This window comes from Sceloporus occidentalis, unplaced genomic scaffold (assembly GCF_023333645.1).
Source record: "Sceloporus occidentalis isolate IW3139 unplaced genomic scaffold, rSceOcc1.0.p SCAF_54, whole genome shotgun sequence".
In the NCBI taxonomy this organism is placed as follows: Eukaryota; Metazoa; Chordata; class Lepidosauria; order Squamata; family Phrynosomatidae; genus Sceloporus; species Sceloporus occidentalis.
The window spans coordinates 1,698,347-1,722,950 of record NW_028317034.1 but is presented as its reverse complement, the minus strand read 5'-3'; the positions used below and the strand labels follow the sequence as shown (position 1 = coordinate 1,722,950).

Here is a 24,604-nt window from a genome sequence, read left to right as displayed (position 1 = left end):
CCAGGTTATTTTGAGGTCTGTGGTTGCACTGTAAGGTGATTGCTGGGTAACATGATGGTGCACAGGTCCAGTTTGAAAACACAACACAAGAGCTGTCTCAATTGCATCAGAGCTCCTCTGTCCCCCGCTATTGTACTAAATGTAAGAATTTCTATGGTAAGTGCTGACTCAGATGTACCAGGCTGGCACTACCACATACAAGTGGTTGCTACCTACACTATTTCACTGAAGCAGGTGGCCCTACACTAAAGAAAAATGTGAAAGAATGATTCAAAGTTCTTAAGTGATAAAAAAAAATACACATACATATATTGCAGTAACCTCAATACCCATTGCTATTTGGCAGAAACATTTGTTACAGAGGATGAAGATGAGAGTATGACTATGCTTCCTCCTTTTCCATGGGTTTGATCCCAATAGATTTATTAGTTCTTTCAGGGCCTATGCCTCCAATGGCATTTAGACTTCCTAGATATTTAGTTGTCTTATTCAACTTTTCAATGTCTTCATTGACCTTGTATTTACAATTTGAATTAATGATTGTTATTATTCATTTAATATAATTTTATTATATTTAAATAATCAGATTAATTGGAGTTAGTGGGTCATTTTGTTTTTACATTAGTAAGTTGCGTTAGTATTAGGGTTACTTAATAGGGAATGCTAGGGGTAGGGTTACTTTAGCTAGTAAGTAAGCTGTGCAGGTAAGTTTAGTTAGTGGAGAATTTTAACTTTAATTAATTTAATTTCCATTTGTTAATATGAATAGCGTACATTAGGTAATAACTAAGTTTGGTTTACTTAGTTGTAGTTAGTAACATTTGTCCGTTTCAGTAAAACTGTAAACAAATGTGTTTTTTTCCCCACTTTTTGGTTTTCATACTAAATATAAATCAAAAATGAAAAGAAAAGGAAGTCCTGCTTGTTAGGACAAAAAAAACAATCCATGGATTGCAAGGGAACACAAAATGAGAAAAATGGGGAAAATCACAGCTGAACAAATGCATAGTCATAAATGGCAACCCTAAACCTAAGAGATATGGTAAAATGGCAAAGTGATCTGGAATACCTATGCCCCATTAGATGTATTTTACAGCATGTGTACTCATCCTCCTTGGCATGGGGGTTAAGTCCATCCTATCCACCCTATCGGTGTCAGGATTTTCTCTGTGTACTAAGTGGCACACAATTATTTCCAGGTCTTTAATTTAAGCGCTAGATTTTAATCTATACGATTTCAAATAATATTTGTTTGTAATTTCCTTTAAACATAAATGTGTTTTGTGCAGTCATCATTATACTTTTATTGGCACTAATTTAGTAAGATAGTGAATTGCATTACTCATATATTGCTGATACAATTTTTGGCAATGCTGTGCAAAACTAAATGTGAAACGATGTGTCAGAAAGTGTAGTTATTTGAACCTTGTCCTCTTTTCTAGCACCCTCCTTATATTACCTCCAAACATGAATATGATTGGGTTCCAGTGAACTTAATGTACATAGTCTTAAATTAGCTTTAATTTACCCCTGCGTCTGTTAAAATCAAGTTTTGTTGAACAAATCCGATTAACCCGGACACATTTCAATCCCAACATTTACACAAATATTCATAAACAAAATCTATCTTGGCCTTCAGGTACTGTCTGTCACGGTCAGGACTACTTGCCAACCCGTGACTGTGTGTAGGGCGTGGGCATGAAGGGGTTAATAGCACCAGGCCTCTGGATTTACTAACTTCTTAAAAAGGCATAAATTATACCAAATTAACCCCCAAATCCTGCCTGTATCCCCCCAGGTAGTCTGCCACCACTCATGATTTTGATACAGGATTCGGGAGAAATCCGAATTAGAACATGTATCTCAATATATATATCAACCCACCCCGGGCAAACAACATATATATATATATATCCTGTAGAACTTAATAACAATAGGGTAACGTGTTATCCTCTCTTAGGGTTTGTGGATATCAATACTAGAGCCCAAAGACTGACTTGGATTATGAATATTTTAATAACAAAAAGACTACACAGTGCCACAATTACAAAAAACAAGACATACAAAAGAAAAATAAAACGGCAATCAGTTATTAAAAACAATGGGACTTAAACACAGGACCCTCACTCACGAGTTTCTCCAATAAGTAGGCCTGTGGCAACTCCTTAAATCCAGACGGTTTCTTATGATGTTGTTCCGATCAGAGTATATCATGGAGTTCTACTTTGAGGTCGCTGCATTGTCCCTAAATCAGGCTCTTTTGCAAGAAAACACCCCTCTGACCATATGATTGGTTCCCATCTTTGATGTGCCAATAAGTTATGGTGGGCTAAAGGTGGTGGAAACCCCTCCACTTAAGATAGGAATGGAATTCCTATAACTCAGGGTCCTTATCAGTTTGGCCATGAATCAGCACAGGGGTCCTTTGGGAAGATGACACCTCTAGCCAGAACAGATACAGAGGGCATGCACAAAGAAACACATTTAAATTAACCTCAGATTAACTCATTGAATGCTTAAACAAAGAAACGAACCACCTCTGCTGGGTTACCATTCCATGCATCCACTACATTATATGAGTTAATCATGACACTGTCCATGCAGTGGGGATCATGTGCTGGTTAGGCAGATCAGATGATCAGCCTTGACCAATGCCATTCTGCACTGACCCCCTGGGTTTTTGCCTCCAGTTCATTGTCCAATTGTGGTTTGGAGCTTCACAAATAGGGGTTTGCTTCCAAAAATTCAAATTACCAACCATTGTACATTATAATAATAATAATAACATTATAACAAATAATAAAATAGCTTAGTAAAATAGTCCTGATTAACATGAAAAGATCTTGAAAATATATTTCAGCACAGTGAATTCCGTCTGAAAACTCCAAACATTAAAACATATTATCTGGTGGCAGATGAGTATCGTTGGACGCATCTAGTCTGGCCATTTTACTCCTTCACTGTATTAGTCTTTACCATGTCAGATTCCTTACAATTTTGTTTCTGACACTGCCCTATAGTAAAGGGGAGACTGAAAATTAAAACTAGCCCTGAAAATTTTTGGGCACACTACATATGTTGCGTTCTGGCCCCAATATTTTTTGTTTAGAATAGTGACAAACCCTGAATTTTAAAGTATATTAAGAATGCTGTCACGAATGCACACTTCCTCTTCAAGGAAAATGTGGTTCTTATACCAGACAAAAGCAGGAACTTAATAAATGAATGATCTACTATGAAATAAAAAATATTCACAGTACATACAAAACCAGACATTAACAATTTAGTGTCCTTTGTCCCCAAACGGTTTTGAGTGTCACCTTTGCCCCAAAACAGCTTGTCTCTATGACCTTAGCCCCCAAACAGCATGTCTGCGCTAGCTTAGCCCCAAACAGCTTTTCTGTGCCATCATTGCCCCCAAACTGTTTGTCAGTTCCATCTTTGCCCTCATAGCCTCAAATATGTCTGTCATCTTTGCTCCAAGCAGCTTGTTAGTGCCTGCAAACCACCTGCATGTGCCATCTTTGCCCCAAACAGCTTGTCAGTGCCCCCAAATTGTCTATTCTATCTTTGCCACCAAATATTGTGTCAGTGCCCCGAAACAGCCTGCCTGTCCCATCTTTGCTTAACAGCTTGCCTGTGCCACCCTTGCCCCCAAACAGCCTGCCTGTGCCACCTTGGCACCCAAAATCCATGCCCATACATGCAAACGCCTACACATTTACACATTCATGCTCACATACACTCATGTCTATATACATACATACATACACCCTCCATTACCCTCCCACTGAGTAGCTCACCCACTCCCTTACCTCATCCGCAGCTTTCTTTCTGGAGCGCCCACACTGTGTGAGCAGCCTCGCTTTTTCCGTGGGGTAACCGTGTGCACCTGATATGATATCATATAGCGCTGTCTGGTAGACGTGACTACAGGGTAAAAGCGAGGCTGCTTGCTTTTATATGTGTGCCCACGACCGCAGCCATCAGCTGCTCCTGGAGCTTCATTGGCCCCAGTGGAGGCGGCCTTCCGGGAAATCTTCCCTGCCTCATCATAACATTTCTCTATTTTAAAAAAAAAAAAACGCCCCTCTTTTTTAAACCCCTTTAAATACCCCTTTAAACAACAGTTCCAGGTATAGATAGAATATAATCAAATAAATATAAACACTTACAAGACTGGACATGTTCAAATGCTAGACCAGGAAGTTTTGACAAAAACTGATTCCAGGGAAAATTGTAGTGTCAGTTAAGGTTAAGCAATTCCGAAACTTGGCTTGGAGTTTTTTAAGTACTTGAATATTTGTTGCTTCCACCCACAGATTTCAAAAGAGCCAGTCAGCGAGTGTTTAAACATATATGCAGAAAACAAATTCTTTACAGTCTGTGTATGCTGTAAGGAATGCAGTGAGGGCTTTGAGAGGGACACATTCTTACTTTTGAGAAACATGTGGCAAAAAATGAGCTCATGATCCACCATGCACAATTCATCTCAAAATGCTTCTCTCACCTTAACAATATGTAACTCATAATTAAAATCTGACTTGTCAACAACACATACTTTATTAGCTTATATTGACAAACTAAATTCCTATTTTATACATTTCTTGTTAAATTCGTTTTTTAAAAAGGTTGAGTGTTTTGGGGAGTGAACAGATCTGGGTAGGTGTAGCTGCAGTGTGCCTTGCAGGCAAAGTGTATAATACGAGAGAGATGGCTTCTGTTTCTACCCTACAATCGCACATCCTAGGCCCAGCCAATAGTTCTTTGTCCATCATAAGTTCTTTTAAATGTAGTTTGAAAATCGTTCACTGCTACTTTGTATTTGATTGAAAGCATGAAATATACCGTATACATATAGGTAATTGTATGAATATTTTTTTTATGAATCTTTTGTATTCTAAAAGTGGCATCTCTATGCCTATGCAGCATCTGTAATGGATATCAGTGATGCTCTTTATTAGGATTACAATAAAAATAACAATCAACATTTTGGATAATAACATACTGGTTATGTCAAAAAAACAAGATTGCTTCACCCACGAAACTTTATTTGCATTTTCCAATAATGTGTGTACTGTTTAAATTTAAAAAAAAAAGGTTTTAGTAGACATTTAGTATAGCTGTGGTTATTACACATAAACTGATTAGCTTGTGGTTGAAATGTGCTATTTTAAAATTTGTAAAATGGAAGTCTGATGGACCAATCAGAGTTTGACAGAACCCAGGAGAACACTACCTACCAGAATGCATAGTGCAGGGCCGGTCCAAGACTTAATGCCGCCTGGGGCGAAGTTTAAAATGCCGCCCCCCCACCGACGCGGGGGGGCGGCATTTTAAACTTCGCCGACGCCATTATCTACCCTCCCCCTTTGTACTTACCTTAAACAGTCCTGTGGCGAGTCTCCCTGCTCTGCCACGGTGCCGGCTTGTAATGGTGAGCGCCGGAAATTGACGTCACTTCCGGCGCTCAGCATTACAAGCCGGCACCGAGACCGAGCTAGAGGGCTCGCAGAGGAGAGAGAGAGGCGCCGAGCAGGTAACCGAAAATCACTCGGCGCCCCTCTCTCTCCTCCGCTTAAAAAAAAAAAAGCGATTGGGGCGGCAAAGTGCCGCCCCTTCAAAAGTGCCGCCTGGGGCAATTGCCCCACTCGGCTCCATTGTAGGGCCGGCCCTGGCATAGTGTCTACCGTAATGTTGGGTAAAGGAGGCATAATGGTTTGGGGCTCTTCTTCAGGGTTTGTGCTAGGCCTTTTTGTTCCAGTAAAGGGTAATGTTAATGCTACAGCATACAAAGACATTCCAGCTGTGTGGCACCAGTTTGGGGAAGGCTCTTTCCTGTTCCAGCATGACTGTGTCCCTGTGTACAAAGCAAGGTCTTGTCCAACATCAGTGTTTGACCTCACAAGTATTCTTTAAGTTTAATAGGCACACATTCCCACAGACACACTCCAAAATCGTGTGGAATGCATTCCCAGAAGATTTGAAGCTGTTTAAACTGCAAAGGGAGGGGTGTTCATTAGACTTGGGCACCAGGGAGGTCTTCGTATTCGTCTTCAGGAAAAAAATCTTCGAATATTCGCCCGTTCCTGTCTTCTCTTCGGGCGAATATTCATGGACATTCTTCATGTTCTTTTTTTTCGGTTTAGTATAAGAGGTTAATACGGGGTTAACGCGGTATGGACTACGCAGCAGCTCTGGCGCTAGGACTTTAAATGTCCATATGAGCAACTCTATTGGTCGCCAGCAGGGGGCTCGTCTGCCATCAACCAATGGAGCAGGGAGACCAGTGGTCTCTGCCGGACAAGTTGCTGCATTAGGATTTTAAAAGTCTGTACGAGCGACTCTATTGGTCGCTCGTACAGACTTTTAAAATCCTGGTGCCGTAACTTGACCGGCAGAGGCCACTGGTCTCCTGGCTCTATCAGTTAAATGTCCGTACAAGCGACTTTATTGGTCATTCGTACATACTTTTAACTGTTGCAGCAGGGAGACCAGTGGTCAGGTTGCACCTTAGGGAGTTAAGGGGCCGTGCGAGTCAGCGGAAATCCATAGGTTCGCTGTCAGGAGTTAAAAAGGCCGTGCGAGTGAGCCTATTGGTCACCTGCAGGGTCTTCCTCTGGCATCAACCAATTGGTTTATGCCAGAGGAGGTCCCTGCAGGCGACCAATAGGCTCACTCGCACTGCCCTTTAACCCCTGACGGCGAACCTACGGATTTCCGCTTCCATGAACTCCTGCGATGCCTCTAAGATAAGGTAGGCTAGATGGGGAAAGGACCAGGGAGAATAGTAGACAAAGACGATCACAAAGATTCTTAGTGTTGTGTGTCTTAGTCTTCGTCTATGTTTTACCGCCACTATCTTCTCTTCTTCATGTCTTCGGAACGAACACGAAAACACACTCTTCGTTTTCGCGTTCGCCCAAAGACAAATGCACAAGTCTAGTGTTCGCTACATTTTAATGCCCATGGTTTTAGAATGGGATGTCCAATAAACTCACAAAGCTGTGATGTCAGGTTTCCACATACTTGTCATATAGTGTATTCGTCCAAACACATCTCCTGCATGGAAAATAGCTCAGGGCAAGCAAAGGGGCAAATGTATATGGGGGTATTCTGAAGAATCCCCTATGGCTTTGTTAATGGAACATCACAGAAATTTAAAGTGCATATGATGGAAAAAGAGTCCCTTTAATTTCAGCTGCTAATTAGGTGATTTTGTTGACAAAACAGCTTTGTATATAGAATGTCCCAATATGCAGTATTATCCTTTTCTGTTAGGGTGTAACCTATTTATATTTCCTAACTGCATGGACTAGCTTGACTTTGGACCAAAAATAGAAAAAACAGTTGAATTGAAAATCTTTAGAGTTTCTGTATCTCCTAACTCCAATGACAGCAACACACTCTATTATGCAAATGAAACATGTAAAATTATATGTTGAAAACAATACTACATTTTCCGCTATATATTGTTCCACTTCTACCATATAGTTCCTTATTTTTTAATCAAACCTAAAGTCCAAATGTTGACAAAGTTCAGGGTACTATAGCATTTTATGATTCTTTAGATTCACTGGTTTGCAATAAATTAAGCAAGAACCTAGAACATAAAACATAGTGTTGCTATCATTCAGAGTAACAGGGCAGTTGAGGTAATTATTAGGAATACAGCTTATAAAGGTAATATCTGCAACTAGACATTGATGTACAGTATCTATAATTAGATATACATAGTATCAGCTGCATAAGCAATATACTTTGTCTATAGAATACTTCATAGACTTTAGGTCAGGGGTGTCCAAGTTTTTTCTGCAGTGGGCCACTTCATCAGAATTGTATACGTGCGAGGGCCGCACTCATTTTTCACTGAGAGAAAATATGGCCTTTAATAAGATATGCAGATTAAAATAAAGTAAATGACACAAAACCTTTACTTTTCTCTCACTGATTTCTGGGATTTCTGGGCCTACAAATTCAGGATTCTGGATAAGTAAAAATAAAATAGTTCTATTTATTTTAGGGATGCACTAAAATGAAAATTCTGGACCAAAACCAAAAATTCAGGGTTCACTTAGCCGAAACTGAAAATGACCCCCCCACATACTTTTAATAAAAGTAAGTTACACACCAAAATTGTACAAAAAAATTATATATTATGATTGTTAACAGCAATCTCAGGCACACCCAGATTCCGGCATGTACTGGTTGGCTGGGCATTGTATTTTTTGTCCAATTTTAGTGTGTAACCACACTTTTATTAAAAGTAACACACCAAAATTGGACAAAAAAAATCAACAATATGACTTGGCATGATAGGAGTGTGATTGCTAACAGCAAACACACTCTTTTTATACCCAGGCAACCAGTGAATGCTGGAACCTAGGCATGATGAGACTGTGATTGCTGTTAGCAGATTGCTGTTAGCTGTTAGCAATCACACTCCTATCATCCCAAGTCAGCCAATACATGCTGGTACAGGGTGGCTGTGAGTGCAGACCCCATACTGCTGGCAGCCTCAATACACAAGGGGGGCAGCTAGCCAGGTTTCAGCATGTACTGGCTGACTTGGCATGATAGGAGTGTGATTGCTAACAGCAATCATAGTCCCATCATGCCTAGGTTCCAGCACTTACACATCCATGCTATCACACACACAAATTCATTCATCACAGATTCATTCCCTCAATCAGGCATACTCATTCACAAAACCTACCCCACCCCCTTACCTGCTCTACAGCTCTCGATGCCGCTCACAGACTTCAGCAGGGGGCGCGGCCTCCCTCGTTCTCCCCACAGAGGAGGCAGGACTGGAGCAGAGAATAGACCCTCCCACAAGTAAGCAGCAGGGCTCTTATGAGCCTGGCTGCCGATCTCACGCGGGCCGCACCTCGAGGTTCCGCGGGCCGCATTTGGCCCGCGGGCCGCATGTTGGACGCCCCTGCTTTAGGTTGTCTTTTTTTTTTTAAGGAACCTTATCGATAAGGGCCTAAAAGGCATTAAGGAAGGGTAATGTAAAATGTCCACACCATATGTATTCTGGGATTAACAACCAAATGATAGTATTAGTATGATCATTTTAAAAACTGTATTCCTTCTGTATGCTATGAATTTGTATGTGTTGAGGATACAGAATGACAGCACAACACACAGCAATTTGATCAAGCAAAACTTTAATACAGAACTCTTACTACAGCAGATAGAAAATAGCTATGTATGTAAACTTATGTGTATGTATGTATATATGTGTGTGTGTAAAACGGGTTAAGCAATCAATGCTGTAGTCTCAAATGTCAATACAGTAATACATCACCAAGCCAAGTAGTTATCAAACCTCTAGCTGCTTAACTCGCAACTCAGCAGGGACTGGGAAATCCTTCAGAACAGTCACTTTTTTCGGATGCAAGGATCCCTGGGTCTGTCCTGGGCTGTCCGTGCTCGTCTCGCAAACACTGCAGGTGAGGCTTCAAAGTTTGTGGTCGCAGCCGTGGGTTTTTAAAGCCGTTGTGGGGACTTTCCAGAATCTTCCAGGGGCGAGTGTCTTTACGTCATGGTGGTATCTCTAGGTGGCTTCTGTTCTGTGACGCAGGCTGGCACCTCTATCTTATGGTGCTGGCCGGGCACTTTAAACAGAGGTCCTTCACCATGTTGTTTTTATGTGTTTGGGCGTTTCCTTATCTATTCAGCACAGTGATCTGTATGTGTTGATGCCTAAGTCACAAGTTATATAACTATCCTTAACTAATTAACCCTGTCGTGACCGGGCCCCGGAGGCATATAATTTAAATTCTTTACACATAGACATATACAATTACACATCCATGCTCATATAGAAAAAAACCAAACACTGAATATATATACTTAAGTGTATGAGTACTGGGGGTCATTTAATTAAGGATTGCTAAAGGCAATTCATACAAGTTAGTAATAAATATAAAGAAAATGTGTATATATATATATATATATATATATATATATATATATATATAGCCAGTAAAAGGATGTACTGCACAAAATATGACCAGTGTGATATATCTGCCTGACGTATAAAGGTGTAGTTTTATATGCAAAAAAACAGTGCTTTAAATCATATTAATATATATTATATATATATATATATATATATATATAATGCCCATGTGCTGGTAATCTCACAATGAGAAATATGAAGAATCATAACACACTAAGCATGTATACGAAAACTAAAAAACTGGCTCTAAACACACCTACAAATCCTCCATGGAGCAGGGTGCAAAGTGGCTGCGATGCGAATTAAATGCTCCCATATGCTCCAATACAATTATATATCAAACATATAAGTGGTCAAAAAAAAGAGAAAAAGAATAATACAAAACCAAATCCGCTGCCCATATCGTGGGGAATCTGGTTCACATGGCTTTTCAGAAACAAACCGACCAGTTTCGGCACTTCCCTGCACCACTCTCAAGGTACATGTTCTTCTTACCATAAATACTGGTGGAGTATTACTATGCATGTCTATATATCCTTGCTTTCCACATCCATAATCATGCACACACACACAAGTACATTTCCATGCTCACACATATACGCACACATGCATATATATATATATATATATATATATATAAAATTATTTGGCTATAACTTGTAACAAATTCATCTTTTTTGGCATTCTCTGTATCTTGAGATTTAATACTCGTGATATTGAGAAGGCATTATTCCTTTGTAGATCTTCTTGAGTAAATTGTGGATGATTTTTTGTATTCTGTATATTCAACTACCAAATAAAGAGTCATTCCAAGTATCATTACGGACAGTACTATGTAAAGCTTGACATTAACACACAAAAAATTACTATAAGCAAAAGTGATGACATATCCAAGAGACTCCCATAAGCGGTAATTGGCGAAGGCTGCTTCTTTATGGTCAGCAAATAACACACCGTAAAAAGCTGTAAAAAAAGAAAAAAAAAAAGAAAAAACAATTGATTATATCTGATTGTCCTATTATGAATGGCTTACTCTTGTATTTTGTTTGCTATTTTAGATTTATATCAAATATTATAAAACAGAAAACTGTATTTCTGAATGTGACAATTTTAAAATACATCACTTTGCCATTGTGGTTTTAGTTGTTGTAGTAAAGTCCTCAGTGACGGTGGAATCCTATTGTACATAACCATAATCTAACAATATTTTGTATCATACCTTCAGTATAATAGTTGCCCTTTTAAACTATTATGCAACAGAAAAGTCTTATTGTTGAACGTTGATTCTTGCATAATCAATAACAAACACCTACAATAATACCTTTGACTAATCCAACAACAATAAAACAAAAGAAGTAAGAATGACCCCAAGTACAAGGTAATATAATAGTTGAGCAGCATAATTGTAGGACAAGTCTCAAGTTTTATTTATGCACTGAATATAAATTCTACCAGTACTTCAGTCTTATATGCTTATCCATCTGTTTAACATTGTATTCACTCCAGTAACTAAAATCACCATCTCTTTTTTAGCCACTTAAGGACTTATGGCAGTATATCCCATCTCAGCAATCTGGACCTTAACAAGAATATTCCATTGAATGTGGTTATAAGACTAGATAACCATTGGAACTTAAAGAGTTAACCCACTCTTATTTTAAAACCATCACTCAAAATCACTCACGGAATATGATGTCATACCCCGTCGCTCTGCATTAGTAGGAGGGAGCAGACATCATGCTCCCTCTATATGGGGCTGGTTATAGGGAGATTTATGATCACAAAGTGAAAGAGTGCCCCTTCTTTCCCCCGATCCAGACACCCATGCGGAGAAGTAGGGAGACATTGAGTTAGAGCGTGAGAGTGCACAGTCACACTCACAGGAGGTATATCTAAGGTCTGAGTGAGCTGGCATGAAAAAATGTTGGTCCAGAGTCGCAGTATGGCCATTTGTTATAGACAAACAGAGGGACAGAAAGGCACAGGTCACCACTTAGAAGCACAACACTCTAGTCCCCCTTGTGCCTCCTATTTACCTTTTTTACTGCTCAACCAATCCAGTACTTTTGCAATGTGCGGTCAAGCGCATGTGATGAAATAATGTAGCTGCATATCTTAAATTACTATTGCTTTTTAGAAATAGGGAGCTTACCATTAAGTAGCGTTTGACAAATAGCATCTGACATACTCCACAGTGCAGGGAATATGAAAAATACAGCAAGTTGGTTTGGGTGAGGATTCCAGAGCAAAAGTGCTATTATACAGGATGCACTTGTAACTGCAGCTGTTGTTAGAAAAGCAAAATCATGTATTAGTGAATAACTGGTATTTTCTGAAGACGTTTTAACTCAAGGGATCTGCTTTTTTTACAAAAGATTTCACACTATGGACAAAAGTATTGGAACACCTGACCATTACCCCAACAGTGAATTTTATGATATTGAATTGCTAATACATAAACATTAATATGTAGTTTGTCCTCACTTTGCAGCTTCAACTCTTCTGGGAAGGTTATCCACAAGATATTTGGAGTGTTTCTTTGGTAATTTTTGCCCATTCATGCAGTAGATCATTTGTGAGGACAGGCATTGATGTTGAATGAGAAGGTCAAGCTCGCAATCTATGTTCTAATTCATCCCAAAGGTGTTTGATGGGTTTCAGTACAGGGCTCTGTGCGGGCCAGTCAAGTTCTTCCACACCAAACTAATCCAACCATGTCTTTATGGACCTTGCTTTGTGCACTGGTGCAGTCGTTCCTGTCCAAAATGTCTTGGTATGCTAAAGCATTAAAATTTCCCTTCACTGGACTAAAGGGGATTAGCCCAACCCCTGAGGGCCCTTATCCCGCCTCCACCAAACTTTGGCACATTGCAGTCAGACAGGTAATGTTTTCCTGGCATCCGCTAAACCCAGACTCGTCCACCAGACTGCCAAACAGAAAAGCATTTTTAACTCCACAAAACAAGTTTCCGTTGCTCCAGAATTCCAGTGGCGAAGTTTCTTACACCACTAGATCTGACTCTTGGCATTGTACTTGGTGATGTGAGGCTTCCATATAGCTGCTCGGCCATGGAAACCAATTACGTGAAGCTGCCGCCACACAATTTCTGTTCTGATATTAATGCGAGTGGAAGTTTGGAACTCATCTGCTATGGCATCAGCAGAGCGTTGGCGACTTTTACACCGCCATGCATACTTGGTAACCCCACTCTGATTTTGACTGGTCTTCCGCTTCATGGCTGACTTGCTGCCTCCACTTTCCAATAATACCACTTACAGTTGACCATGGAATATCTAGCAGGGATGACATTTCACAAACTGACTTATTGCAAAGGTGGCAGCCTATTACAGTATCACACTTGAATTCACCAAGCTCTTCAGAATGACCCATTTTTTCACAAATGTTTGTAAATCAAGACTGTATAACTAAGTGCCTGATTTTATACATTTATGACAATGGGTCTGATTGAAACACCTGAATTTGTGTCCAAATATTTTTTTGTAAATACTGAAAAGAAGTTTTGTTTGGAAATGTAATCATGAAAAAACTATTCTATCTGAAGGTCTTACTTACATAAACAAGGTGACGTATGTTTCTCTCAAATCTCTTTTTTCCATTTTCCACACTTACAACACTTGCACCAACTAATCATCATTTTTCCCTCCCTTCACCTAGTATTATTTCTCCCTCACAGACTTCTTTCTCCGAGTTTGAGACTTCCTTTTCTTTCTCTGTAGACCCCCTTTCCTTTTCTTAGTATCTCTTCATCCATCTCTCCTATCTGTAAATTTTTTGCCTGCCACTCTTAAATTCCAAGCTTTATCAACACAAGAGGAAAACTGAAGCCTGTCAATACAATGGGGAACATTCTTAGCCAGTAAAGGGCACCATATGATCATTCCACTGTGGTCTTTAGTTGTTGTGGCATAAAGCGCAGGGAGATGATCTCATATTCTCTATTATTTGACTGCACAGATGGAGCCCGGATATGGAGGTTTGTGCTGATGGCTACACATTAATTTTCCTACTTACTATTAAACAAGACTGTAGAATGATATCACCCATTTTCTAGGACACATATCATTTCAGCATATTGCACATCTAAAGTGCTGCCATGCGGTATGAGTGTACATACTTCTGAAAAGGAACTAATTACTATAATAAGTTATACCGGTATATCTCTCACACAGCAGAAGAGTTCCAAACATGTGTCCTGGAAGACATGCCTATTCCGGTCACACTGGTACCACCTGGCATCTCCCCCCAAATGTACAGTGTGAACTTACACACACTGTAATGACTATCCCCCAGGACCCTAGAGTGATTGAATATGAAGTATGTGGATAAGAATCTACTTACTAAGAACTAACAAGGTCTCATCTTTTTGGGATGTAAATAAAGGTAATCACAATCTTAAAAAGAGCAACAAGTTTAACATTTGTCCTGATGATGCTGAGGCACATGCACTTTTTATACAACACATTATTGCAATCATTACCTTTATTTACATCCCAAAAAGATACATTAGAATACACTATTGCATAAGAATAATTACATGTAACTAATGAATGTATGATACCAAAATAAAAAGGATTATAAAAGTACTCATAAACCCACAATTCTTACCTAGCATAAAAAGAGTTATTCGTCCAGTGTATTGTGAGAGTTTTCCAAAGAGCAAAGAACATATTGAGTTTGTAGCTCCAAAGCAAATCATCACATATCCAACAAAATGTATCCCTAAAGTGCACGTAACATACGCCTGCAAAAAGAGAAAATACACTTAATACCAATTTTAATGAAAATCATTGTTTGATTTACAAAAAGAGTCTAACTTACCTCCTTTAAGACAATTATTTTTACAGGCAAGGAAGGTTATGCTTTGGTTATATGTGTGTATAGATAGATAGATAGATAGATAGATACAACATTATGACCACTGACAGGTGAAGTGAATAACACTGATAATCTTGTTATCATGGCACCTGTCTGTGGGCTGTATTAGGCAGCAAGTGAACATGTCTGCAGTGGTCGGTACCTATCAAAAGTGGTCCAAGCAAGGAAAAGCATTGAATCGGCGAAAGGGTCATGGGCGGCCAAGGCTCATTGATGCAAGTGGGGGGCCCATGTGGTCAAATCCAATGCTGGTCTTGATAGAAAAGTGTCAGAACACACAGTGCATCACAGTTGCGTATGAGGCTGCGTAGCCATAGACCAGTCAGGATGCCCATGCTGACCCCTGTCCACTGCTGAAACATGCTCACAATGGCCATGTGAGAATAAGAACTGGACCACAGAACAATGGAAGGTGGTCTGATCTGATGAACCACGTTTGCTTTTGCATCACGTGGATGGCTGGGTGCGTGTGTATCGCTTACCTGGAGAACACATGGCACCAGGATGCATCCATGTTATGGCTGATCGGTGTATAAATATATATATATATTACACATGTGTAAATGGGTCAGAAACTATTTGAATGAATTCTTCAGTTCATTTTGGCCCATTTGTTTTTGTTGCACGGTGCCCACATTCACTCCCACTCACTTGCTCTCTTCTTCATCATCATCTTCTATCTTTTTTTCTGTTCTCCATTCTATCTTCTATCTTTGTCCATATCTCAACAGACATAACCCAGCGGGACAGACAAAATGGTTTCAGTTACGGTGACATCCTTGGACGTCGCTGAAACTGCTGTCATTTTGCCCTAACTCGAACTCAGGGCAATATGGCGGTGCATCCTGTGACATCCTCTCCCTGTTCCTCCAATCGGGAAAGAGGACGTTACCTAAAGCAGTTATTTTGCTCAAACTTGAGCTCTGGGCAATACAGCAGCATTTTCGGTTAATTTTGGCGGTAGTTATGTCAATGGAGATATGGCCAAGGTTAGAAGATTGAAGATAGGTGAGTAAAGTGGTTGGCAGAAGTGGTCAGCAGAGGAGGTAGGGAAACATTTTTGCAGCTTTGTACAAATCGACGAATTTACACATCTCAAAGCCCAACCTGTATTATTTGTCATGTTTTTCAGAAGATATAGAACAAATCTTCTGGTGCTTAAAGGAGCTTTGGTTTTAAAGCCACCAGTACAAATTACCTTCAAAACTAAATGTACTGACATATGAGCATATGATACGAGCATATACAATGTATTTTGATATACACACATTAGTTAGAACCTGTGGATGTATTACAATGCTATCATGACATCTCTTGGGAAAAATCAAAGCCCCGATAACATTACCTGAGAGTGTTTAAATATAAAATCAAACTTTTCCTCAATTGGTGAAGGATAATGTAGGCTGTCAGGAGCCAAAAAGGGTAAATTCACTAATATGTTAAGATGTCAGTCAAGAGTTAACTGGCATCACTTGACATTTTCTTTTGCATTGTAAAACTTGCATAGGAACTTTTACACCCACTAATATAAAAGCTCTAAATATAATTTGTTTATACCTTTGTGTATTCACTGGAAATAAATCCTTGCTGGAAGCCACTGAATGTTGTTAATGGTATAAGCATGCACTGTCGTACATCCTTGAGCTGACGTATTGTAGCCAGCAACGATTTCCAAATAGATATTTCTACTTCTTCTTCTTCATTTTTCTCCTCCTCACTTAAATCAATCTGATCCAGCAATACTGCAACAAGAATCACTGCTAGCACCCCACAACCTGTAAAAAGCGAATGGTCAAACTTGAGTTTGTAGAATAGATATACAGTAGTACAACACTTTTTATAGTGTTCAATGTACACTAATAATTACCTTATTTGCTCAATTACAAAACAACCCTGATTATAAGATGAACCACTTAAATTTGAATATTAATTTAGAAAAAAAGCCTGAACATAAGACTACCCTATAAGAAAAAAGTTTTATTAGTAAATATTAATTCACACTATTCAAACACTTTTTCTTATTTAATGAAAACTATGATAGAGAATTTTTTGTTTTTATTTCCTTTTATTTGCCAACCTGACCCCCAGTTACGCATATCTGCCCCACGGCTTGCCACTCTGCACCCCTGATATGCCTTATACCCCCTATGAAACATATAGTTAAATGCACAAGAACACAGTAATATTGCTTTTCTATATAAAAAATATTCCTACCTGTATAAATACCCATTAGAGTGTAGCGTAGGTTGTCAGATACACTTTGGGTTGTGCCAGTAGAATTATCTAAACTTTTAGAAGATAACGGACAACTCTTTGCACCACAAAGAAATAAGCTCCTATTTACATCTGCTTCTATGAAAAAAAACCACAATAAACATACTAATTTCAGCTAGAAAGTCACCTGGTTTTTAATATTTGTTGTCATGTGACTAATGTAAATTTACACATACTAATAAACTATGTACAATAGACGTGTGCATTCGGATTCATATTTCTTACAAATATCGCCTCATTTGGGTATTCATGCAAAACAAGGAGGGACCCTAAACGAAAATGAGCGAGATACCTGAATATTTGTTATCCATTCGTTCATTCGTTTGTCCAATTTGGTGCCATCACAACAAGTTTTGGCTCTCTTTCAGCTAAATTTGGGAAATGTGATCTCATACCATATGGCTGGATGTGTCTTTCTGCCAGTACTTGCTCTTTTGCTTTACTGCTGCTGCTATTGCTGCCGCTTCATCACTTTCCTTCCTCTGAAGGACCATTTTTAATAATTGGTCTCATTTTTGTTGAAGTTTAATCCCATAAGCGTACTTCTGGATCCGTTGCTGGTGGTGGTCATGCAATGCAAATTCTAGCATGGATCTTTTTCTAAGCCCTAAGATTCTGCTGGTTGAGATTGGGACTCTTTGCAGACTTTTTTGATAAAAAGGTATTAATAAAAAGATGGAATCTCTGGAAGACACCAGTGAAGTCACCTCAGGACCCGAGGAAACCAGATCGTGGAGCTGCAGGTATACACCAGACAGTGACCATCCCTGGATATACACCTGAGTTGCATACATGCTCAATATGCCCATCTAATGGTGCATTTACCCCATTTAATCGTCATTTGGAAGAAGATACTATCCCATGTTTTTTTCCGTTCTTTGTCTTTGTGTTTTCTCCATATGTGAGCCACATACAGACCCCAAGGAGATTTGTTTGAGGACTTGATAACAACATACATATTGTGAGTGCAATAGTTAACTTCTACACTATCATTGTTATTTTTGTTTTGATCTTTTATGATAAAAATAAGAAAATGGCTTTTATAGCATTTAAATCAGATGAATCAGAGGCATCCTATATAAGATATAAGGAAGCCAATAAAGCATGCAAAAAGGTGATTAGATGGGCTAAACTGGAAAATGAGAGGGTGATTGCCAAAGAGAGCAAAACTAACCCCCAAAAAGTACATAAATTCTAAAAAAACAAAAAATGAAAACGTAGGTTCATTAAAAACAGAGAGAGGAGTGTTGGTTAAGGAGGACCAGGAAAAAGCAGAAACTTTAAATGACTATTTTTCCTCAGTATATATTAAGGAGGAACTTATGGCAATGGATATACATAGGACCACTGAGAAAAATTTTCAGTCAAACTGTGAGTGGATGGCTCAGGACAAGGTGCTGCAGCAACTAAAGAAAATTAATGTTAACAAAGCTCCGGGACCTGACTGTATTCACCCACGAGTACTTAAGGAGCTGAGTCAGGAAATAAGTGAACCTCTGTTTCTAATCTTTCGAGATTCTTTTCTTTCAGGAATTGTACCAGAGGTTTGGAGGAAGGCAGATGTGGTTCCTATATTCAAAAAGGGTTCAAACTCTGTGCCCGGAAATTATAGACCTGTGAGCTTAACTTCCGTGGCTGGGAAAGTATTTGAAGGGCTGTTTAGCGATAATATTACAGTATTATTGGCAAAAATCAGCATGGTTTTATGAAACATAGGTCCTGTCAAACTAATTTAATTGCATTCTATGGAGAAGTAAATAGAAGTGTAGATCAGGGTGTTGCAGTGGATGTAATCTACTTGGATTTTGCCAAGGCATTTGACATGGTTCCACACAATAGGTTAGTATTCAAACTGAAGGAAATTGGTCTAGATGCAAATTCTTGTTCTTGGGTAGAACATTGGCTTAGAGATAGAGAACAGAGAGTTGTTATAAATGGTAAATTTTCAAGCTGGTCAAAAGTGGTAAGTGGTGTCCCTCAGGGTTCTGTTCTGGGACCAATTTTATTCAACATATTTATAAATGACCTGGCAGTAGGCATTGAAGGTCAGGTTTCTGTGTTTGCAGATGACACTAAACTAGGTAAAGTTATTCACATCTGAACTGTACTCTGAACATGATAATTCTTTGACCATTTTGTTTACCTTCATTTATTTGGAAAGGTAGGGATAAAGACTAGCAGAGAACAAGTTAATATAATTATGCCGACATGTCCGGGAGAGGAAAAACTTTATAACTGATAACACCATTTGCAGTTACTTACAGAATTCCTTAATCCATGTTTAATATCCCTGTGGTTCTCCCCTCCTTTTCAATATGTGAGGTTCTTTTACATGGGGCTGTGACAACATCCTGGGGGAGGAGGTTGTTGTTGCAAAATGTAGTGCATGCTTGAGCTAGGGGGTGTAGTGTGTGTGTGGGAGAGAGTTCATGATGTAAGGAGCAGGACACGCACGTAGGGCACCCAGTGTCCCATCCGACATGTAATGAGTGAGAATTCCAGTAACATGAGAAGGCAAGACTGGTGTGTTGTGTCGTGCTTGACAGAATCAAGCGTTCTCCTAGAGGAGCATATTTATTTCAAGGACTGGGATTTGTGAGTTGGTGCTGTGCGGGCAAGCTTGTGGATGGCCCCAGACTTGAAACAGAGCCTGTGTTCAGTGGACATTCTGCCAGCAGAGTGCTCTATAGTCATCAGAAAGCTGAACTGGTGAAGCATTTCTGGATAAATTGAGGAGGCTACCCATATGTAGCTAGGGCCAGAAGCATGGGTATACGGAACCCTTCCCAGGAACCAGTTGAGTCAACCTAACCTCTGAATGCAGGGCTGAATGAGGAAAAGGGACCTTGGACCTTGAAATGATGTTTCTGTGAAAATTTTGCAAGTGAAAGTATGTGCCCAGTTCATGCCACTTGGTAGGTGAGATTGTTCCAAAGCAACTAGAACAGAGCGAGTACATGGAATTACTGCTAGGATATTTCTGTTATCCTTGTTTGCCTGTACCTGTTGTCCTGCATTTGTATGCCATGACTTCTCTAATAAATTTATTTTATCACCTTTTTGTCTGGTTGGATGACCCTTTGTTAGCTTTTGGCCTACCCCTGACAAACGCTACCAGGTCACCTTGAAAATAGTAAACCCCTCAGTCACCTATTACAATTATATAAACATTTGCTTATTTAAATCTCAACTGTCAGTCAGCATTTTTACAAGTTTTGGAAAATAAAATCACTACTTTGACAGGTGGGAAAGTTGGCCCAAAGCATCACTCGGCATGAAAGAGACATTAGAGAAATTAGACTTCCTCTACATTAGTATCTGGGAGCAAATAGTTATTTTAAAAATAAAAAACAGATTTTGTCTTAAAAATAGACCAGCAGATACAACCCTAATTGGCCTTTTCCAACTTACCTTTAACTGGATTTTCCAAAACCAGAGATGAGATGAGATTTCCCCAAACTCCAGATGATTGATATATCAGGAAGAATATACCAAAATAATGATTAACAACATCTATTTTTTCCTTCCCTGTCTTCACTGCATATTTGATACCGCTTGCGGTGAGATAGGTACATTTTGCAGCCCAAAGTGGTCCACCTCCTATTCCTAGAATTGCAGAGGTTATAATCAAACTATACCTATGAAAAAAGAATTGCAGGGGTTACAAATTAAGCTATACCTACAAGAGAATTTACCTTAGCGTATTCACTTCCTGTAATATGCCTTCTCTTAGCTCCAGTGGGCAAAGCCTGCCGTGACAATGGCTACAATGTCCCCATGTACTACACTACTTCTGACAATGAGCATACAATAGCAAGCTACAGACACCACTGGTGCCTGTGCTATCAGAAACTTTCTCTGCCCATCAGGCAGAGAGAAGGGATGCTGCATTAAGTGGTCATTTTAATATATATATATTTTATTGAGAAATGCAGATCTTTCAATATTCTACTTCAACTAATACAGAATTAAATAATGTTTTGAATATACATGTATATGCACTTATGTCTTTGGCAAAATATGTCAATTTAAAGAATTCTCGTTGAAGGCCTTATCATGAATAAAGAAAAGAAGAATCAAAGGAGAAATACAACAGAAACCGAACATTATATTATCTTCTTATACTAGCTATCCAAGGATATGAAAATGTCTACTACCTAGGCATTCGTGTTCCTTGCATTGAATACATCAACAATTGAATACATCAACAATTTTCCCATTTGTGACTTAATTGTTCATGCTGTTCTTGTTTCACATCTCATCAAAACTTGTGACAATTTGAGTAGTAGGGTTCCTTAATTAACATATAAAATAACATTCATATTTAATATCAGCAAAATGACAGCAGAATTAGTGAGGGGATAATACACATTTTGATTCAAAGGTTGGTTGTAGGAACTACAAGAAGCCATGTTTTATTAGGTATCTCGCCTATATTTCTAACTAAACAGGGTGCAAAATCTGATAACACTCATATAGAACTCAGGTGGAAGAATGGGGAAAAGTGAGAATGAATCAAAAAAAAGAATATATTACCAGTTGGGGTTAAAATTCCCTATGGAATATGTAACATAGCAGCACATTGATGCCACAATTGTCCACTTGCATCCGATTTTCTTAATAATAATTGGTGGGAGAAATAATGAAGACCCAATAAGACATCCATAGACAATGCTTAATGAAGCTACACCCAGTCCTTTCTCAGGATTCAGGCTACTCTGTAAACACAACAACAACAAAAATAGAGAACTTTACTTGGGTTTTATATATATATATATATATATATATATATATATATATATATATATAAATAAATATATATATATATATATATATATTTTGTAAACACATAGCTAACAACTTTAAAAAGAGGTCTATCTTCTCTAATATTTGGCTTGAACCTTGTAGTCTGCTCCCACAATATAATCTGTGTTATTTGTAACTTAATACAGAACATTGACTTTCAACCCTGCAATTAGATTTTGCAACACATATAGGTATTGTTCAAAATGTAATACACAATGATTGTATGTTAATATGAAAAACAACTTTATAAAGAATGTAGAGTTGTCAGAAGGGTGTGACTCCCTGTAGGGATGAGGGAGTTGTTACATAGACTGATTAAGGTCATTTAAAGTTAATAATAAATAAATCATATGTAAATAACTGAAATATGTGCTATTAATAATAATCAAACTTAAATGTCTAATGTAATAAAAAGCTGTCATTAAATTGGATAAACTGGCATTATTCAAAGACATTGTGCTGACTAGCACATTCTAATGTGTTCAGAAGAGTAGGCAAATGGCTTTAGTCACTAAGGATTAAGTTTGACCCAAAGCAGCCTTGAGATTAAAATTCATCTGTCTCTTCACTTTTTCATCTATTCACTTTAATTCCTTAAGGGCCGGTCTGTTTTTCTCTTTTTGTACCCTTTGTGACATTTTTGCAGTGCTTGTTTTTTAAAAATCTATTAGTAAGCTAATCAAAAAACCTGCTAAAGAGATTCTAATATTTGTCCTGAGTTTAGAACTACCCAATGTGTTTATGTTTTGCAAGTTATAGGGTAAATACTATTTTGCTATTGGAAAAACATTTTTGTCAGATCTGGTCATCCTCCTACCATGTCCTATTTGCGAGTTTGTGGTAGTAATTTATTTTGTGTTTTTCTTTCACACAAGCTGTACTTTAGGTATAAACTTACAGCTCCTGGTATATGCCATAGCCAAATATCACCGCAATGTGTGTTCAGCAATATCTCCTGAGTAGTGATACTACCCTTGCATAGGTTTCTCTGGTTGTTTAAGGCTCGAGAGCCACATTTGTGACATGTACATTTTTTTTTTCCGTTCATTTTGACATCCGGTCAATCTGCACCCATGTTCTATTTGCTACATTTTTTAACCCGGCCAATTCAATTTACTCCATCATACTGTATGTTTTTTTTAAACTAGACACCCCATGGGTGTTAAAGCTGATGTAAAAGTGCTTTTAGGGAGAAACTCCTCGCATACTTTCCAAATCTTTAAAGTCCAACTGAAGCTAACCTTGCCCTTATGTATGTAGAAATAGGGTAAATTAATAATTATACTAAAAGCTGTATGCAAAAGCTAAGCATGCAGTGGTTTTTGGCATGCAAAACTCATATATGGTCAATAAGATTAATAATAAAATAGTAATATAGAGAAAGTTTGGGATGCTAACTTTCAAATTCCAAATTACGGTATAAGACAATGTTATTTTGTATGTCACAATACAATCTATGAATTCATAGCTGAACAATCATATTTAAGAATAATGTAGGTTTATACTATACTATACTTTAGCCTATATACTATTTAAACATTATATAATATCAAAATATTCATATTACAATACCTGCAAATTCTGAAGTCCACCATATGCTGTAAAGAGTAGAAGAAATCCAAAGGAAACTATTAATATATTCTTAATCTGTTTTATTTCCATGATTCAAGGTTATTCTGTTGTTAGATCCTTCTTTTGCTGGATGATGCATGAAAAAAACACAATATAGTTCCAGAGTATAAACTTTTGTAATCAAAGATTACTTTTATTACTCAATTTAAAGCCACATAAAGCAGTAACAAATACATCTCCCTTCATATCATAATAGCTCATAATCTCATATTTTATACACCACTGAAACCACATCTCAAAACTGAATAAGGTACGGACCCACTATATTAAAGTTATATTTGTAAATAACCTTTCAAATTGGTAGAACAGATCTGGTGTAAATGGGAAACGCATAGTAGGCTGAGCATTGGGTGCTAAAGGCTGTTACTATTTGTAGCTGTTAGAACGCTGTACGTCCCAGTTACAGCACATCTCTATTTTGTAACTTCTTCATTGCCAACTTGAGCATTTTGTACATTATCCTACAAATCTTTTTGTTAAAACTCTTAGGGGTCTCTATTAAAATGTAAGTTTTAACAATTCATACATATTAATTTACATTCAAGAAGAATGTGGTTCCTATTTGGTGGCTGTGTTTTATCTTCCAACTGTTTTGCCTTAGGAAACCACACTTGAATTGAAGTATTTCACAAGTATTTAGAATCATGCAACTTAGACAAAGGGCTATGCTTCTTAAACTTAAAAGAGGCGTGCAATGTCACATTTTGTCCTAGTTATTGTGTTGTGTTAAATAAAAAAATCATTCACTGCATATAAGTGCTGAATCACCCACCCCGCTGTAAAAGTAGCATATGCCCCTGAGTTGTTTAGAAGAGATAGTAAAGAGAAAAAAACAGTTTCCTTCTAAATGACATACTCAATTGTGTATATGTATATATATATATATATATAAAGTCCAAGAGTTACAATTGCACACCGACCACTGCTTATCTGCCCAGTGCCAAATAACTGTAGCAATCAATCATATAAAATCCAATGATAGTTACCGGCACTCCAGGGACACGAAACCTCCAATTTTAAAATTT

General features: G+C 38.2%; 1 protein-coding gene across 1 annotated transcript; it reads right to left on the bottom strand.

Moving 5' to 3' along the window:
• Positions 1–10,697: 10,697 nt before the first annotated feature.
• Positions 10,698–23,609, bottom strand: LOC149288022 (N-acetylglucosamine transporter UNC93A-like). The gene is made up of 8 exons (XM_089492159.1): positions 23,520–23,609; positions 21,678–21,859; positions 20,553–20,779; positions 17,082–17,219; positions 16,425–16,642; positions 14,598–14,733; positions 12,123–12,254; positions 10,698–10,933 (listed from the first exon to the last, which is right to left on the bottom strand). The coding sequence occupies exons 1-8, from the start codon at positions 23,607–23,609 to the stop codon at positions 10,698–10,700; spliced, it is 1,359 nt and encodes a 452-aa protein (XP_089348285.1).
• Between the last annotated feature and the right edge of the window lie 995 nt (positions 23,610–24,604).

Excerpts from the sequence above, each read along its gene's own strand:
- LOC149288022 (XM_089492159.1), bottom strand. The coding sequence starts at position 23,609 with ATGGAAATAAAACAGATTAAGAATATATTAATAGTTTCCTTTGGATTT. Across the intron at positions 12,255-14,597 it reads AATAACTCTTTTTATGCTAG|CTGCAGTTACAAGTGCATCC; the intron begins GTAAGAATTGTG and ends TTCTAACAACAG. Across the intron at positions 10,934-12,122 it reads TTGTCAAACGCTACTTAATG|CTTTTTACGGTGTGTTATTT; the intron begins GTAAGCTCCCTA and ends CTTTTTTTACAG.